Genomic DNA, 20433 nt, shown 5'->3' with positions numbered 1-20433 from the left:
AATGAAAGTTAATTTGTTCTATTATAAATATGAGTTTTTTATACAAAAGCTCTTTCTTTTTTTAATTTTTAATGTTTTTTTTTTTTTTTTTTTGAGAGAGAAAGAGCTCACAAGCAGGGGAGGGACAGAGAGAGAGGGAGACACAGAATCCAAAGCAGGCTCCAAGCTCTAGCCGTCAGCACCAGCTGTCAGCACAGAGCACAAGGTGGGCCTCAAACCCACATACCTTGAGATCATGCCCTGAGCTGAAGTCAGACACTTAACCAACCAACTGAGCTGCCCAGGTGCCCCTATACAATGTCTTTCTTATATACTACAATTATAAAAGTATGTATGTTTTCTGGTGTTTTGATCTACTTTTGAAGTCAATCGCATTCATTGATCTAGGTTTTATCTATATATAGTAAGATACGGAGTCAGAATTTAATTTTTCAACACTTTGTATTTAATCATTTATCTTTTCTCCACATTTTAATTGAATATAACCTTTATCAGAATCTGAACTCTCTGAAATTGAGTATTTATAGATAGTACTATATACTGTCTACTTGGTCAATTAATTGCAGCAGTTCCTATGACAGTTATAATTAATTTAGTTTAAATATAATTTTAGTATATGATAGACCAAATTTTATCTCATTATTCTTTTTTTCAAAATACATGTCAAATCTTGAGAATTTATTTCAAGCAAGATTTTAAAATATCTGTCAAGTTTCAAACACCTGTAACACCTATAACAATCCTCCCACAGTCTAACTGAGATTTGTCTAAATTGCACTGAATTTGTATATTGACTTGTAGTTAAATATTTACCCTTAGCACTAAGTAGTCAGTCCATTGAGGAACATGGTATGTCTCTCCTATTAATCAGGTTTTCTTTTATATACTAATGTAAAGATTTGTTATTTTTTTCATGATTCTCAGTTATCTTGCAAAGTTTATTTCTAGGTTATTTTGAATCTGTGTTGCTATTGAAAATGAAATAATTTCCCCACATTAGTTTACAAATTATTGCATCCATAAAAGATAGACTGTATTTTCTACATATTTTATAACTAGCCAATTTATTGAATTGTCTTATATTTTAGTTAATTCTCTTGTTCATGGTATACATCATTTCTCCAGCCAGCAATTAAAATTTCTCTCTTGTAATATTCATACCATAAATTGTTTTTGTCTCATTTCATTTTTGTGGATTGGAAGTTATGACTATTGTATCAATTGCTTTTCCCAAATTATGTTGTCATAAAAATTACCTGTAAATATCAATGATTTATAACAACTTCCTTTTTCTTCCTTAATCATATTACTTGTTGACCCATGACTGGTTCTATATGTTACTTTCATTCTTGGATCTAGGACAAAAGAAAATAACTTTCTTCATTGCACAGGAAAAAGAGTTTTGGTGTATTTTCATAATTATTGTTAAAGTTTTCTTTAGAAATGGCACATTTAAATTTGCCTTATACTACATTGGGCAAATCAAGTCACATTGCCTAGTGTAACATCTGAAGACGTGGATATATAATCTTTTAGAGGAAGGCCATTGAATCACATGGAACAGTAACTCTGTTTACCATGGTGGCCATTCTTGTTTGTACTTGATTTTAATTAGAGTGCTTTTCATTTTACTATTGTATAATTTTTTAGCCAATTACTTCTGGTGGAGATTCTTTGCCAAGTAGAGAAATTTCCTTCTATTTCTGGCTTATTATAAATTTTATGAAGCGTGGACGCTCAATTTTATCTATTATTATTTCTGTATTTAGTTATATATTCCTGTATTTTTCTATCAATTAATGAATATAAAAAGTTATATATTCACATATGATACAGTCTTGGATACCTCTTAAGGAAATAAACCCTACTTGATCATATTCTATTATTTGGAAATACTCTGCTTGAGATATGACTTAATATTAGATTTAAAATCTTTGGGGGGAAAATAAATAAAAATCTTTGCAGGCGCCTGGGCGGTTCATTTGGTTAAGCATCTGACCCTTGATTTTAGTTCAGGTCATTATCTGCTGGTTCGTGGGTTCAAGCCATGTATTGGGCTCTGCACTTATGGTGCGGAGCCTGCTTGGTATTCTCTCTCTTTCTCTGCCCTCTCCCCCTACCTTAAAAATAAATAAAAATTTTAAAAAATTAACAAAATAAAAATTTTGTCACTCAGGTTATTGTACCTGGGTCTCAAAACCTGGGGATCATTATTTACATTTTTGTTTATTCATAAAATGTTAATGCTATCATATGGAGCCATTAAAGAATATTATCAAAGCAGTTAACTGCATGGGGAATTTCTGTAAATGTCTTTCTTATTTAAAGAAATTTACTCATAACTAAAGAATGCATATCTCAGTGTAGTGGTGAGCTTGGACTGGGGCAAACAAGTTAGAGTTAAGATGATGAAGAGTCTGAAACAAAAGAAGGGAGTCTTTAATATGGAGTCTTTAATATGTTTAAATACCTAGGCTCCTAACCTCTGTGTTGGTCTATATTCCTCACACTTTTCTCTAAGCTTGGAACCAGGGCTCATTTACTGTCACAATTTTCCTTTATCGTCAGAGAGAATATTGCTTCTGATCACAGTTAAATAGCAAATTTATACCTGCCCAAATAATTTTGTTTCTATTTCTCTTGTTATTCCAAATGAAAATCCTTGAATTAAAGTAGGAAATGTATTAGAATTTGAAACAAATTCCAGCGTGCTAAGTAAGGAGGAGAATAGGAAATATGTTCAATGGGACTATTGTGTTATAAATTCCCTCTCTAGAGAGCCACTCCCCATAAATGATCTTCGCAGAAAGTAAAAAGGCTTAATATTTCGGATGTTCATTTAGTTCTGTGTAGATCATGAGACTATGATTCTCTTTTCAACTGTCAGGTTTCCTGTTGCTTTATTAGTTTATATAAATAACCAAGAGAACTGTAAGAGAGCAAGTCCAGAGAGGTCCATGACTGATTTCATAATGTTCTTGCTCCTAAAACAGTCAGCAGTTCATAGGACTCACCACAATAATGCATGGAACACTGTTATATTTGGCTTTTCCAATATCTGAGATTAGAGATTTCACTCTGATATAGAAGATGATGTTCATCCATATGGGTTTCTATGATACCCATCATGTGTCTTCAGGTAAGGTAAAGCTCATTATGGCTCCAATATTCTCTAGCTTTATATTATACCCCTTAATATATGAATTATGAACATAGTCCTTCTCCAGAATCAAAGCCAAGCATTCTTTTAGAGCTTATAAACAAATGTTACTTCAAAAATGCATTAGAACTTGTAAAGTAGTTTGCCAGTCTCCCTTTGCATAGCTCTATGTAGGAGCTGGGCCTATGTCAGGGAAAATTCCAGTAAGTGAATGTGAATACATATTTCTTCAGTGACACTTCAAGTGATATATTGCCTATCACCTGTTAATTTCTGTTATTTTTAGAGGATAGGAAATGAAATTTTATTCATACTTTGCAAAATTTGAGAAACAGCCTTTGTGAGCACAGACATTTGACATGTGTTTATAAATGATACATACTTGACTTCAATGTCTATTAAGGTATCAACTGTAATCTTAATGAAGAACAGTATCACACAAGCACTGAGTGTGTTATAAAGGTCAATATTAGATTGATTTGAAGGGCAATATTATTAAGGAGCTTGGTTCCTTAATTTTCTTGGGAAAATATGGCACATTGTAAATGACTCTTTTGTATTCAGAGACAATATTAACATTACCCCCTTTTCTAACATGCTACTTGTCTTTTATTGATTTGTAGCATTTCTTTGTATAGTGGATGTTATTTATTTACTTGAAATTATTTTGGCATTTCTTTTTTCATTATTCATGGCATCCTTTGCTTTTCAGAACTTTTTTTTTTTTTTTTTTAGCCCACAGAACAGAACTTTTTAAAAATACCATTAAAATTATGTTAAGCCCTTCAAGATCTGTTTTTTCTAGCTTGGTTTAATGAAGTTTTCTAATTGGTAGCACAATATTCTATTAAACATTTCTATATTCTTTCTGTATTTTTAAGTACTGGCACTCACATTCCAGTCTTTAATTCATTCTGGAAAATATTTTTTTATATGTCAAAGATGAAGATTGTTTATGAGTAGCTTTTTATTTTAATTTAAATTCAAGTTAGATAACATATAGTGTAGTCTTGACTTCAGGAGTAGAACCCAGTGATTCATCTCTTACATATAACACTCAGTGCTCATCCTGACAAGTGCCCTCCTTAATGCCCATCACCCATTGAACTCATCCCCCACCACCACCCCTCCAGCAACGCTCAGTTTGTTCTCTGTATTTAAGCATCCCGTATGGCTTGCCTCCCTCTCTGTTTTTACTTTTCCTTTCCTTCCCCTATGTTCATTTGTTGAGTTTCTCAAATTCCACATATGAGTGAAATCATATGATTATCTATGTTTCTCTAACTTATCTCACTTAGCATGATGCCCTCTAGTTCCAGATTGTTGCAAATGGCAAGATTTCATTCTTTTTCATTGCCAGGTAGTATTACACATACCACATCTTCTTTATCCATTCATCAGTTGATGGACATTTGGACTCTTTCCATAATTTGGCTATTGTCCTTAGCACTGCTATAACCATTGGGGTGCATGTGCCCATTCAAATCAGCATTTTTGTATCCTTTGGATAAATTCCTAGTAGTGCAATTGCTGGGTTATAGAGGAGTTCTATTTTTAATTTTTTGAGGAACCTCCATTCTGTTTTGCAGAGTGGTTGCACCAGTTTGCATTCCCACCAACAGTGCAAAAGGGTTCCCCTTTCTCCTCATCCTCACCAACATATCTTGTTGCCTGAGTTGTTCATTTTAGCCATTTTGACAGGTATGAGGTGGTATCTCATTGTGGTTTTGATTTGTATTTCCATGATGATGAGTGACATTGAGCATCTTTTCATGTGTCTGTTAGCTATCTGGATGTCTTCTTTGGAAAAGTGTGTATCATGTCTTCTGCCCATTTCTTCACCGGATTGTTTTTTAGGTGTTGAGTTTGGTAAATTTTTTATAGATTTTGGATACTAATCCTTTGTCTGATATGTCATTAACAAATAGCTTTTACAATTCCATCAGTTGCCTTTTAGTTTTGTTGATTGCTTCCTTTGCCGTGTAGAAGTTTTGTTTTGTTTTTATATTGATTAAGTCCTAGTGGTTCATTTGTGCTTTTATTTCCCTTGCCTCCAGAGGTTGAAGAGGTGGCTGCCTGTTTTCTCCTATGGGATTTAGATGATTTCCTGTCTCACATTTAGGTATTTTACCCATTTTGAATTTATTTTTGTGTATGGTGTAAGAAAGTAGTCCAGTTTCATTCTTCTGCATATTGCTGTCCAGTTCTCCCAGCACCATTTGCTAAAGAGTCTTTTTTCCATTGGATACTCTTTCCTGCTTTGTCAGAGATTAGTTGGCCATATGTTTGTGGGTCCATTATTTATGAGTAGCTTTTAAAAATTTATTTTCTTTGGAAGAAAGACAGTATTTCACACATTAGTTTTTCAAATTGAAAATATTTTAAAAAACACATTCTTTTTCCATATATATGTGTATATTTGTGTGTGTGTGTGTGTATAATGAAATGTGAGTTTTACTTTCATATGTATTCAGTTACAGTTGGGAAACAGAGTAAGAAATTAAATGGTAAATATAAAGTTGGGGGAGGAAGCAAAAGAATGAACTTGATTGGATAGAAGGCTAGACTCCAGGCATGTATTATATGATATCTGGAAAAGACCTAATCACATGTGAGTGAGTTATAGAGATTGAAAGAATTAACAAAATCTTTTCTCTCTCCCTCCCTTTCTCTTTCCCTTTCTCTCTCTCTCTCTCTCTCTCTCTCTCTCTCTCTCTCTCTCTCAACAGAAAGAACCCAAAGGAAACAGGGAGAGATATATGGACACAGAGCTATTTAGAGACATTTCCACACACATATAGAAATAATAGAATAAATGAAGAAAAACCCAAAGTCACTGGCAAAAACAGTAGGAGATTATGGAGAGTTTATGTGGGCTGCAATTGTGTAACACTTTGCCACACACTAAATCTAAGGCATTAGTCTGGGTTATTATCTGTGATTACTTTGGAATTGCATTGAAATTACTGGCTTGGAAAAGTTCTTCCTAAGTATGAATCCATTACTTTTCAAATTTCAAAGCTTATTTTTAAAAATAACCTTAAAAAAGGTACATAATTCTATTAATTTAAAGGTATAAATATATGTGAATTCATGATTCAGACCTTAGTGCTGTGGATTCTTTTTCTTCTTTCTTTATTTGCTCTTAATTTCCAAACCATCCTATTTTATAGTTTATTTTTTTCCAACTTTATTGAAGTATAATAGACAAATATTTTATGTATTTAAGTATACAATTACAATGATTTGATATACATTGTAAAATGATGGCTACCGTCAAACTGATTAATATATCCATAACTTCCCATACTTTAATTTTGTTTCAGTTATAAGGTGAATAAACTCTGGAGATCTAATGTACAGCTTGGTGGCAATAGTTAATAATAAAAATTTGTATACTTGAAATATGCTGTGTTCTCACATTTTATTTACAGTTTAGCATGCAAATAACTATGCTCTGCAATATCAAGCCAAAACCAAACCAAAACCAAAACTATAATCTCTCCATTTTATTTATAGATTGGTGTAATTTTTGCAAACTAAGGCTTCATCATTCTGTAATGTGTGAGTGTTGAAAAGGATTTAATTCTTCTGCAGAGGCCAAGGTTTATCTAGAACATGTGGCTTTCAAACTTGTTGATTTCAGGACCCTTTCATAATCTTAAAACTCATCAAGGACCCCAGAGTAGTTTTGTTTGTATGAGTTATAGCTATTTGTATTTACCATTTAGAAATTTAAAAAAATAATGTTTATACATAAATTCATTAGTAGAGATAATAAACTAATCAAAATACCATAAATGCCAATTTAAAAAAAAACTTTTTTTTGCTTTGTCAAAATAATAAAACTTAATGAAGATTTGTGTTTTTAATATTTTTAATAAATCTCTTTAATGTTTACTTTAAGAGAGGTCAGTAGGATGTTCTTTGGTGTGAGATAACCAAACATTTATTGTGAGATCAAACAATTTGGTATGAGATCATGCAGCCTGGCAAACTCCATTCAGTAATCAAGAAACAATTAGAGTCTACAAAACAAATAATAGTATTGGTATGAAAACAATTTTGACCTCAATGCCTGATAAATCTTCAGAGACCTTCAGGGGTCCCCAACAACACTTTGAGAACCACTGTTTTTTAGAACACCACCTTTGAGTCTGTGTCCTTTTCCACATAAAATACCTGGGAGTTGAAGACTCGCCCTCCATACTAATTTTATGGTATTGAAGAGCCTCATTAAATACTGTCCTTTCTCTCTTATATTTAAATTAATGATGATGATAACTAAGTGTTAGAAAACCAACTTAGAGAAACTATCATAAGGTAGTATTTGTCATTAGATCTGAAATTTTAAAAGTGGAATTTCCTCCCTGTAGGATTATGAATAGGAGACATACCCATTTTCCTGGGCTGTCTTTGTTAATACAAATGCAATGATCAAGATCTCTGACTTTCTGTGCAGCATGCCAAATACTGAACATTTAAAAAATTACATACATGTAGCATTTTTTAACATTTATTTATTTTTGAGGGAGAAACCAAGAGAGAGTGAGGAGGGGCAGAGAGACGGAGACAGAGGATCCAAAACAGGTTCCATGCTGTAAGCACAGAGCCCTATGCAGGGCTTGAACTTACAAACCATGAGATAATGACCTGAGCCGAAGTCAAGAGTTGGCCACCCCTACATGTAGTATTTTTAAGAGTGTATTTTTACTGAAGGGAGGAGTTGAAATTTGAAATCTTATAATTTCTCATTTTACTATTGACTTATAATCTATTCTAAAATAGATATAGGAGTATTTCCCATAACAATAAAATAGCAATTAATTATCTTGCATACAGTACTTGAAACTATTGGATATTGTCTTCAAATCAGCTTGACATATTTCTCTCACAAATAGAGCAAAGATTATTAACTATTATTCTCTTTAATATATTTTATATGTCAAAAACACTGAGTTTTCTCTTGACTATATTCATTCAGTCTGTATTCATTCACTGCTTGGCCTAACATTGTAGATTTTTGTATAGAATTGTTTACTGTCAATTGACTCTGATAGTAAACCTCAGGATGACAGGCAAGTATCTGTTCACTTTGTATTTGTTATATATAGAATAGGACTCTGAAGATCTAAAAATGATGAAAATATTTCTGCATGAGAGATATTTTATTTACTGACATGCAGAGTGATGTAACCCTAATCAAGGTATTTTCCTTAATGTGCAATACTAAAAGGCCATTTCTCATATGGAAATTTGTTATTTTTGCAGCATTACAGACAAATGAATATTCCAACATAAGTAATTGCTCTAGTTCTAGGAGTAAATTCATCCTTTGGGTTTCCCTTATACCTGGGAAATTCAGAGGAAAGAGGAAAATCTTTTCAGTCTTCTCTGGAATATATATATTGACACTAACTGGAAATCTGTTATGTGTGCTGTGATGTGGGACCATCAACTACAAATGCCAATGTACATCCTGCTGGCCAATTTTTCCTTCCTGGAGATCTGATTTATCACCTCCACTGTCCCTAATATGCTAGCCAACTTTCTCTCTGAGGCCAACACCATTTCTGTCTCTGGCTGCTTCCTCCAATCCTACTTCTTCTTCTCCCTGGGCACCACTGAGACCTTCTTCTTGTCTGCCATGGCCTTTGGCAAGTACCTTGCTATCTTCAGGCCCCTGCATTACCCCACTGTCATGTCAGTTCAGCACTGCATCAGAACAGAAGCTGGGTGCTGGGTATGTGGCTTCCTGTATTTCCTGTTGCCTATTTACCTGATCTCTCAGCTCCCATTTTGTTGTTCCAGTAAGATTGATCACTTCCTGTGTGACCCAGATATCCTCATAAATCTGTCCCGTATGCCATTTCCTGCCACTGAGATCATCTGTGCCATCTTTAACTCAGTCTTCATTTTCCCCACCTTTCTTTTTATTGCCAGCTCCTACGTCCTGGTGAGTAGAACTGTGCTCAGGGTCCCTTCTCCATGTGTGGCTCCCATCTGGCTGTGGTATCCCTGTTTTATGGCTCTATCATGGTTGTATATGTAAGTCCAACAGCAGGCAATCTAGCTGAAGTAATTCCTTGCTCTGTCATCTCTGAAGTAAGGAGATGAAGGCAGCTCTGAGAAAATTAGAGGATTGTGAGATTTAGTCAGAGGTGTGGAAGAAATCTTTGAAGAATTTTTGTTCACATTTGAAATGATGTATGTGAAATAAATAATTAAAAGTTTGATATTCAATTGTATTAACTGAATTAGAAAAATATTTTGGGGGGAGGAGGAACAGCCATTGTAATAGATTTTTCTAAAGCTAACTGTATCCATCTCTTCATTTTCATTAGGGAAAATTAATAATAGTGAAATATTTCAAGTTCAAATTAAAATAAGGGAAAAATAATCACTAATATTTCAGACATTTTTATTTAATACTAGTTAAAATTTTGCTGCTAATATCATATACACATGCATACACATAATTGGTCCTATAGTTTACAGTTATTACTAAAATTTTCTCAGTCTAAAGTTATGTATGCTAAGTTTAGAAGACAACATTTAGGTGTTAATTCTTGTGTCAATATTAAAAACAGGGCAAGATACATTCTTAGGAAAGGTGATTCATTATTTATGATATTTGTATTTCCTCCTACTTCCTCACCAAATTTTAGTGAAAATACTCTTAATATTTAGATCCACATGGCTGCCATTAATTTTTTCCATTATATATTCTAAGAATTGTTTTTGAAAAGAGCTCTATTTGGGATGAACCATGCTTTGCCTTTTCCTGATTTGCCATTTTTGCCCTCTCTAGGTTAGGGTGTAATGGCTAGGAACTGTCAGGTACTGATGCAGTTGCTGGAGTTCTTAGATATGCGTCTACTCAATGTCTCAAGAATACTGTATCTCATATTCTCAACTAGAATTTTCATTATCCCACAAAGCCTATACTGAGTAACTCTCCCAGTATCCTACTTTTCCTTCTCTCAAGTTCTGGCAACACCATTTCTATGTATTTACCTATTCTGGACATCATATAAATGGGTGGCTCAGTGGGTTAAGCATCTGACTTTGGCTCACGTCATGATCTCACGGTTGGTGAGTTCAAGTCCCACATCAGGTGAGCTCGAGCCCCACATCACGTGAGTTCCAGCACTGCATCTAGTGAGCATGAGTCCTGCTTTGGGTGAGCATGAGCCCCGCTTCAGGTAAGCCCCCACTTCTTTCTTTGTCTCTCAAAAAATAAATTAATTAATTTAATTTAAAAAAATCATACAATATGTCTGGCTCCTTTCACTTAGGATGATGTTTACAAGGTTCATTTATGTTATAGAGAATATCAGTACTTCATTCCTTTTTAGGGCTGAATAGCATTCCATCATTTGGATGTAAAACATTTGCTTTGTCCATTCAACAGTTGGACATTTAAATTGTTTCTGGTTTGTGGTATTGTTAGTAATGCTGCTGTAACAGTCATCTTTTTTGAGAGAGAGACAGAGCGCGAGTGGGGAAAGGGCAGAGAGAGAGGGAGACACAGAATCAGAAGCAGGCTCCAGGCTCTGAGCTGTCAGCACAGAGCCTTGACGTGGGGCTCAAACCCACAAACCATGAGATCATGACCTGAGCCGAAGTCAGAGGCTTAACTGAGTGAGCCACCCAGGTGCCCCAACAGTCATGATCTTTATGTGAACCTGTTTTCACTTCCCTAGGGTATATCCCCATAGGTTGAATTGCTGGGTCATAAGTTAACTCTAAATTTAACATTTTGAGGAACTGTCAGACTATTTTCCAAAGAGGCTACATGTTGCGACCGGCAAAACAAACACCGAGATCAGGGTCCTGAGGGTAAGGGAATGTAAGAAAAAAAGAAGAGAAGCCAGTTTGGGAACAGGAGGGTCCCCTGGGCTGATGGCCCAAGTGACGGCTTTATTGTTGCTATATACAATCTTTTATATCAAGACTCTTATGGATCAGGTCATTCTAAGAATAAACAGGTTTCACATGATCGCTGCCAGCCAAAACATTTAGTTCTGTGTACCTTGTGAACTTTCTAAACGGCTCACAACAAGACCTTGTTGATAGATGGCTAGCAAAACACAGTTCCCATGTTTGTTTCTATTTGACCCCGGGGTAGAAAAAGGGGGGTAACATTACTGCCAACACCCACAGACCACAGGCTTCAGGAATTAGCTTTCTCAGCCTTGACAAGGCTTTCGTATGCCTTTGCAAGTGGGGGAATGGGAGGGGAAACCACCGGGTTGGCTGAGTCAACAGGGAGCCGTTGCTCGACCTGGTCTCAGCCTGGCACCGGGGTCCAGCCTCCCACAGCTACAACAGTTTTATATGACACTAGCAATGTGTGTAATGTAGATTTTAGCTTTCTATGTATTCTCACCAGTATTTGTTTATTTTTACTTTTTTGACTTTAGTGATCCTGGTAGGTGTGAAGTGGTATGTACCTTTTTGTTTTAATTAGTGTTTTCCCTAATGATATTGGTCATTTTTTATGTGCTTATTTTGGCCATCTGTTTGTCTTTAGAGAAATATTCAAATCCTCTGAACATTTTTAAATTGGGTTTTCTTTTTATTCTTGATTTGTAGAAGGTATTAATATATTTTGGATATAAGTCCCTATTCAGATATATAATTTAAAATTAACTTCTCCCAATCTGTAGGCTGTCTTTTTTACTTTTTTGAAAGTGTCTTTTGACGTTTTGACTTTTAAGTAAGTCCGGTTTATCTACTTTTTTCATCTGTCACTTGTGCTTTTGGTATCAAACATAAGAAACCTTTGTCTAATCTATGGTCATAAAAATTACTCCTCTGGATATTTATAGTATTATTTTTCAATGCAGATTATTTTTATGACTTTTGAATTTATTTGGACATTTTAATAGGAAATTGTTAAGACTGAAATCATATGTGAGTCCTAAATAACTACTTTGAAGTAAAAGCTCCCCAGACACTTCTTGGCATGTTCAGGTGTGTTTCACAGTTTACATGGCTGTAGAAGTCACTGCATAATCATTTATTCCTTGTTTTGCAATCTTGGTATTCTTGAATAGATAATGTCATATCACACATTTTCAAGTGAAACCTATTTGATTATATCTTTCAGTTTGTAAAATCTTGTTATCTTTTAAAACTAAATTATTTTCATAATTTATTGTCAATACTTCTCAGAGACATATGAAGCATTGATTCAGGGTAAGAGTAAAGGATAAGAAATAAATTGCAGAAAAAAAGAAATGGAAAATAGGCCAATTCTAGAATACAGCATGATAGGAAAGATGGAATTGATAGAATTATTATAATAATTATAGTGAGATATACTAATAATTTTGTTCTTTAAATATAAAGAAATAAGAGATGGGTTTTAAAAAGGCTTATTGTGTTTAAACTATTGGTAATGTTTTAAAAGTTTTCACTTTTTTGCTTCCATTGCTATATGATGAATAATTTTCACACTTTCAGATATAACTGTTTGAAAACCATGTTCTAATGATTTGATACAATTTGTCATCCTTTATTTTTTAGCATTAGTATTAGAAAGCTTTTTTAAAATTGTGATATATTGGTATAATTAAATGTTGTAATAGGAGCATTTGATGGTGGCCATCTTGCAGAATATCACATGCTTATTACTGTTTGAAGAGAAGGAATTAAAGCAGCTATTCACTCAGACACCATTCCTTGGGATAAAGAGATAATGACTGCATAGACTTAGACTTTTTTTTTCTTTAATTTTAGAGAGAGTTCGTGAGAGGGGGAGAGGGGCAGAGTGGGAGAGAGAATCTTAAGCAGGACCCACACTCAGCATGGAGTCCAATGCAGGACTTCAGCGCATGCCCCTCAAATCATGGCTTGAGCCATAATCAAGAGTCAGACACTCAACCAACTGAGCCACCCGGGTGCTCCCCCCATCAACTTTTGTATGACAGCCATACCTCATTAAAACTGTTTTTGAAAAAAGAAGACAAAGGAAAATAAGATTGTGCACACATAGCATCCTGAAAAGGGTATGTCTAACATTTTTAGGCTGTGACATTATGCTAATTTCTTATTCCACATTACTTCATAGAATCTTTATTTTTTCCTGAAATATAATTGGTACACAGTATTACATTAGTTTCAGCTGTACAATAAGGTACTTGACTTTCTCCATCTAACTTATGTCATTCAGCATAACACCCTCTAGTCCATCCAGTTGCCACAAATGGTAAGATCCCATTATTTTTTATGGCTGTTTAATATTCCATTATACTGTTTTATATATATTACCACTGTATGTATGTGTTTGTACATGTGTATATCACCCTTTTTTATCCATCTATCCATGAACACTTAGGTTGCTTCCATATCTTGACTATTGTAAATAATGCTGCAATAAACATAGGGTTACACATATCTTTTTCAATTAGTGTTTTCAGGGTTTTTTGCTGTGGCGGTAAGGGGATGTGAATATCCAGTAATGGAATTACTGGATCCTATGATCCTATGGTATTTATTTTGTTAATTTCTGAGGATACTCCATACTTTTTCCACATTGACTACACCAACTTACATCCCTACCAGCAGTGCCCAAGGGTTCCTTTTTCTCTACAACCTCACCAACACTTGTTATTTTCTTTCTGATTCTAGCAGTTCTGGCAGTAATGTGATCTGAGGTGATATCTCGTTGTGGCTTTGATTTGCATTTCCCTGATGATTGGTGATGTGGGAATCTTTTCATGTTTCTGTTGACCATCTGTACATATTCTTTGGAAAAATATGTATTCTGGCCCTCCATTTTTAGTGGGATTATTTGGGGGTTTTTTGGGTGGTCCGTTGTATAAATTTTCATATACTTTGGATATTAACTCCTTATCAGCCCTATCTATCATTTGCAAATGTCTTCTCCCATTTAGTAGGTTGCATTTTTGCATTGTTGATTGTTTCCTTTGCTGAGAAAAGCTTTTTTTTTTTTAGGTGTATTTTTTCTTTTGTTTCCTTTGTCTGAGGATATCTATCTAGAAAAATACTGCTATGGCAAATGGGAGAGAGATTAGTGCCAGTGTTTTCTTCTAGGATTTTTATGGTTTTAGGTCTCATATGTAGGTCTTAAATCCATTTGAAGTTTATTTTTGTGTATAAGAAAGGCATCTAATTTCATTCTTTTGCAAGCAGCTGTCCAGTTTTCCCAGAACCATTTATTGAAGAGACTGTTTCTCCCCAGTATATTCTTGCCTCCTTGGTCATAGATTAATTTACTATACAAACATGGATTTATTTCTGAGCTCTCTACCCTGTTTCCTTGATCTATGTGCCGTGTGTGTGTGTGCGCGCACGCGTGTGTGCATGTGCCAATACCATACTGGTTTGATTAATACAGCTTTGTAGTATATCTTGAAATCTGGAGTTGTGATACCTCCAGCTTTTATCTTCTTTCTTGAAATTGCTTTGGCTATTCAAGGTCTTTTTTAGTTCCATGCAAACTTTAGTATTTTTCTATTTCTATGAAAAATGCTGATAGGGATTGCATTGAATCTGTAGATTGCTTTGGGTAGTATGGACATTTTAACAGTATTCTCCAAATCCATGAACATAGAATGTCTTTCCATTTGTTTGTGTCATCTTCAATTTATTTCATCAGTATTTTATAGTTTTTGGAGTACAGGTATTTCACTTCCTTGGTTAAGTTTATTTCTAGGTATTTTATTCTTTTTAATGCAGTTGTAAATGGAATTGTTTTCTTAATTTTCTGCTACTTTGTTACTACTGTATAGAAATGCAACCAATTTTGTGTATAATTTTGTATCCTGAAACTTTATTAAATTAAATACTTCTAATAGTTTTTTGGTGTAGTCTTTAGTGTTTTCTATGTATAACATCCTTTCATTTGCAGATAGTGACAGTTTAGCTTTCTTACCAATATGGTTGCCTCTTTTTTTTTCTTGTCTGTTTGCTGTGAAATAGGGCTTCCAGTACTATGATGAATAAAAGTGGTGAAAGAAAATGTCCTCGTCTTGTTCCTGATCTTAGAGGAAAACTCTCAGTTCAGTATTGAGTATGATAATAGCTATGGGTTTTTCATTATGGCCTTTATTATGTTGAGGTATATTCCCTCTAAATCCACTTTATTGAGTGTTTTTATCATGAATGGATGTTCTACTTAGTCATATGTTTTTTCTGCCTCGATTGAGATGATCCTATGATTCATATCCTTCCTTTTATGATACAGTGTATTACATTTATTTATAATACAATCCAAATTCTTCTTGCATCCCCAGAATAAATCCTGCCTGATAATGGTGAATTATTTTTTTAATGTATTGTTGGATTTGGTTTGCTAATATTTTGTTGAGGATTTTTGCATCTGTATTAATGAGGGTTTTGGCTTGTAGTTTTCGTTTTTTTGTGGTGTCTGTGTCTAGTTTGTCCTTGTAGGATGTGTTGTAATTGAAAGCTCTCCTCCTTATGTTTTTTTTGGAATAGTTTGAGGAGAATAGGTATTAACTCTTATTTTTTTATTATTATTTTTTAATTCTGGTATAATTAACAGTGTTATATTCATTTCAGGTCTACAATATAGTGATTCAACATTCTATACATTTCTGTGATTAGTGTACTCTTAATCTTCTTTACCTGTTTCACCAATTACCGCCCCCTCCCCCCACCTATCCTCTGGTAATCATTGGTTTGTTTTCTATATTTAAGAGTCTGGGCTGTTAAAAACTGAGAACAAATTGAGGGTTGATGGGGGATGGGAGGGAGGGCAGGGTGGGTGATGGGTATTGAGGAGGGCACCTTTTGGGATGAGCACTGGGTGTTGTATGGAAACCAATTTGACAGTAAATTTCATATATTAAAAAATAAAAAATTAAAAAAAAAAAAAAAAGAGTCTGGGGTTTTTTTTGTCTCTTTTTTTTCTTTGATCATTTGTTTCCTAAATTCCACATATGAGTGAAATCATATGGTATTTGTCTTTCTTTGGCTGACTTATTTCACTTAATATATACACTGTAGATCCATCTATGTTGCTGCAAATGACAAGTTTTCATTTTTTATAGCTGAATAATATTCCATTGTGTATATATACGTACCACATCTTCTTTATCCATTTATCGATAGATGGACACTTGGGTTGGTTCTATAATTTGTCTATTGTAAATAATGCTGCAATAAAGGTGGGGGTGCATATGTCCTTTTGAATTAGTGTTTTTATTTTCTTTGGATAAATACCCAGTAGTAGAATTACTGGATCATATGGTAATTCTATTTTTAATTTTTTGAGAAACCTGCATATTATTGTTTACAGTTCCTGCACCAATTTGCATTCCCAGCAACAGTACATGTGGGTACCTTTTTCTGCTACTTCATTATTAGTGTATAGAAATGCAATGGATTTCTGCATATTGGTTTTGTATCCTGCAACCTTACTGAGTTCATTTATCAGTTCTAGTAGAATTCTGGTGGAGTCTTTAGGTTTGTTATAGATAGTGTCATGTCATCTCAAGTAGTGACAGTTTACCTTCTTCCTTGCCTCTTTGGGTGCCTTTTCTTTCTTTTTCTTGTCTGATTGCTGTGGCCAGGACTTTCAGTAATGTGTTGAATAAAAGTGGTGAAAGCAAGCATTCTTGTCTTGTTCCTGATCTTAGAGGAAGGGCTCTCAGTTTTTCACCATTGAGTATGATGTTTTTCATATATGGTCTGTGGGTTTTTCATATATGGTCTTTATTATGTTGAAGTATGTTCCCACTAAACCTACTTTGTTGAGGGTTTTTTTCTATCATGAATGGATGTTGTACTTATCCATTGCTTTTTCTGCATCTCTTGAAATGATCATATGGTTTTAATTCTTTTTCTTGTTGATATGACATATTATGTATTAACTATTCTGTGAATATTTGATAGAATTTACCTGTGAATCCATCCAGTCCTGGGCTTTTATTTGTTGGTAATCTTTTGATTGTGGATTTCATTTTGTAGTAGTAATTGGTATGTTCAGGTTTTCAATTTCTTCCTGACTCGGTTTTGGAAGATGTTTTTAAGATGTTGGATTATGTTTTTAGGAATGTATCCATTCATTCTAGCTTGCCCAATTCATTGGCATATGATTTTTGATAGTATTCTCATATAATCCTTTGATTTGTATAGTATCAGTTGATACTGCTCTTTATTTCTGATTTTATTTATATGTGTCCTGTGTTTTTTTCCTGATGAGTCTGGCTATACAGTTAGCAATTTTGTTTATCTTTTCAAAGAACTAACTCTTAGTTTCATTGAAATTTTCTAATATTTTTTAGTCTCTTTCATTTATTTCCATTCTAGCCTTTCTTATTTCCTTTATTCTGCTAACTTTGGTCTTTTTTTTTAAATTTTTTTAATGTTTGTTTATTTTTGAGACAGAGACAGAGAGTGAGTGGGGGAGGGGCAGAGAGAGAGGGAGACATAGAATTTGAAGCAAGCTCCAGGCTCTGAGCTGCCAACACAGAGCCCAATGCGGGGCTCGAATCTACAAACTGTGAAATCATGACCTGAGCTGAAGTCAGACGCTTAACTGACTGAGCCACCCAGGCATCCCTAACTTTGGTTTTTGTTTGTTGTTTTTCTCTTCTCTTATAAAGTTAGATTATTTGGCACTTTTCTTATTTCTAGATATAGCCCTGTATCTCTGTAAATATCCCTTTTAGAATTGCTTTTGCCTTTATGTCCACAATAAATTGATACCCTCTGACTCAAAAGTTAGAACTTATCGTTTTCTCTCAGTAATAGCAATTATAAAATCCCTTTAGGAGATTGTAAGGATTGGGATCTAGAAAACAGGTAACATTATAGCAGATTGTGAGAACACAGTAGAAAAAATAGGAAAAACCTCAATGCAATAAGAGTAAAAGCCTAAAATAACCTATAATGAGCAATCATAGAAAATCTTATTTTCATAAGTGGTCATGGAAGAATAAGTTCATGGCTACCCTGAAGTTCCTGAAATAGGGTTCTGTCATTTTCTGGACCTGAATTACACAATATAAAAATAAAATTTTAATTAAGTCCACATAGAAAAATGATTATTCCTACCAGCTCTTAATATATAAAACTACTTTATCTGAGAAGAAAAGAATCATGAAGTTTCAGGCTCCCATCATCATGATGACAAGTGGTAGAGAATTTTAACTCATCTCTGATATTTTATCACTATTAAACAGAAATTAACATAATACAAAACACTCTCATGAATAAATTTATTGAGCGAGTTGCTTTCTATGAATAATATATATTAAACAGCACCATTGTAGAAAGATTTGTGAAAGTGTTGACTATAAATGCCTTTGCTGGATAGCCTTGCTATTTTACATGTTACTGTTCCATTAACACCAATCATAGAATTGTCTTCCTGTGCTGTTACTTACATAGTACTGTGTGAAAGGCATTCTTATCTAGGTTTATTCATAAATAAATAAATAAATAAATAAATAAATAAATCTATTATCTCTGTTGTACAGAGGTATATATCTAGTATAACTCCAAAATTGGCATCTGAGCAGTACTGTTTTGAGAGGGAGTACAGCTTATTTATCCTATATGAGTAAATGCCATTTCTCAATGTATTCGAAGGCTATATATTAAATTAAAAAGTTTTAATTAAAAACTAGGAAATAGAAACAAAAAATCACACAATAAAGGAAGAGAATTTAAATATCAGTAAGGTCCATTATCTGGCTTTTTGTTCTTATCATTATTCTTTCATTCAAGTTAACCCTTCCCCTGGTCAAAATGATCTGCTTGAACATCATAGGGATTCCGTTTGTAATTGTTGAGAGAGGAGGCTACAGTAGATACAGTTGTGAAGTTTACTTTGTTTCCAGAAAAAGAACATTTCTTATGGCTGCAGAAACCTGGCCAACTTCAGATACCGACTCTTCAGTTTTAACATAGCTGCCTTCATTTCTTTGTTCCTTAGAGTGTAGATAATTGGGTTTAAAATAGGAGTAAAGATTGTGTAGAACACAGCAAGGACTTTGTCAACAGAATAACTGCTGAAGGGCCACACATAGATGAAGATGCATGGTCCAAAGAATAGGGTGACCACAGTGACATGGGCAGTCAACGTGGAACGGGCCTTTGCCATGCTAGCAGAGGAGCGTTTCCTGACTGTGATAAGTATCACAGTGTAGGAGACAACCAAGAGGAGAAAGGAACTCATAGAAAGAAAGCCACTATCTGCAACTATAAGTAGGCTGACAACGTAAGTGTCAATGCATGCCAGCTTGGTCACTAAAGGGAGGTCACAGAAAAAACTATCTACCTGATTAGGGCCACAAAAAGGCAAGTTAATTGTAAATGCCAACTGGCTAGTAGTATGGATAAAACCCACAAGCCAGGAGATGAGAACAAGAATAATACACACACGGCGACTCATGATTGTCATGTAGTGGAGAGGTTTGCATATAGCAACATAACGGTCATAAGCCATGGATACAAGGAGCACCATTTCACTGCCAGTGAAAAGGTGAACAAAGAAAATCTGGGCCAAACAGGCATCAAAAGAAATAGTCTTCTGCTCAACCAGAAAGTCTGCAATCATTTTGGGTGTAGCAAAAGAGGCAACACATATATCTACAAAAGAGAGGTTTGCAAGCAGGAAGTACATGGGGGTGTGAAGGTAAGAATCTGTGGTTACAGTGAGGATGATAAGAAAGTTTCCCAGCAGTATTGCTAGGTAAAGTAGTGAAAATATGACAAACAAGAAAGGTTGGAGCTCCTGGGAATTAGAGAGTCCCAGCAACACAAACTCTGTCACCCGGGAATGATTTGTCTCATTCATTGACTTGGCAGGAACTTGTCTTGCTACCTGAATAGAAGAGAGACAGAGATCAATCAGTGGGTTTCATTTCCCAGTTCTGCTCCCTTCCTTAGGGATTCAAATTTCTACTTATGTTTATATATCTGAATTTTCATATATCATTTCATAATTAAAAATTATATAGATAGCATAACAGCAATACTAAAGAGGGATGGAGGAGAGAGTCATTGAGGGGATATTTGACATTGGTATATTCAGTTACATGAATTTGAGGAATGTAATTTACTTTACAAATGAAATTGGAAATCTGAAATGTTTTTCTTGATATTATAGAAATCCAGTCTAAGAAACTACAGAAACAAAATCTGAATCTTTTTTTCTACAATAAATGATATAACCATTTTTTAAATGACTGACACAGAGGAAGATAATTTCACAATGTTGACCCCAAAAGTTAGACACAAAGACCGTGTACTGTATGAACCTATTTAAA

At 34.3% G+C, this 20433-nt stretch overlaps 1 protein-coding gene and 1 pseudogene across 1 annotated transcript; one reads left to right on the top strand and one right to left on the bottom strand.

Moving 5' to 3' along the window:
• Positions 1–8340: 8340 nt before the first annotated feature.
• On the top strand, positions 8341–9277 carry LOC125910358 (olfactory receptor 11G2-like; annotated as a pseudogene).
• A 9739-nt stretch (positions 9278–19016) lies between these two features.
• LOC125909792 (olfactory receptor 4K15) lies at positions 19017–19964 on the bottom strand. The gene has a single exon (XM_049613256.1). It carries the CDS (start codon positions 19959–19961, stop codon positions 19017–19019), a length of 945 nt encoding a protein of 314 aa, XP_049469213.1. The 5' UTR covers positions 19962–19964.
• Positions 19965–20433: the final 469 nt, after the last annotated feature.

Source organism: Panthera uncia (assembly GCF_023721935.1).
Source record: "Panthera uncia isolate 11264 chromosome B3 unlocalized genomic scaffold, Puncia_PCG_1.0 HiC_scaffold_1, whole genome shotgun sequence".
In the NCBI taxonomy this organism is placed as follows: Eukaryota; Metazoa; Chordata; class Mammalia; order Carnivora; family Felidae; genus Panthera; species Panthera uncia.
Note: the sequence above shows the minus strand (reverse complement) of the source record. Positions and strands in the feature narration are given on the sequence as shown.

Excerpts from the sequence above, each read along its gene's own strand:
- LOC125909792 (XM_049613256.1), bottom strand. The coding sequence starts at position 19,961 with ATGAATGAGACAAATCATTCCCGGGTGACAGAGTTTGTGTTGCTGGGA.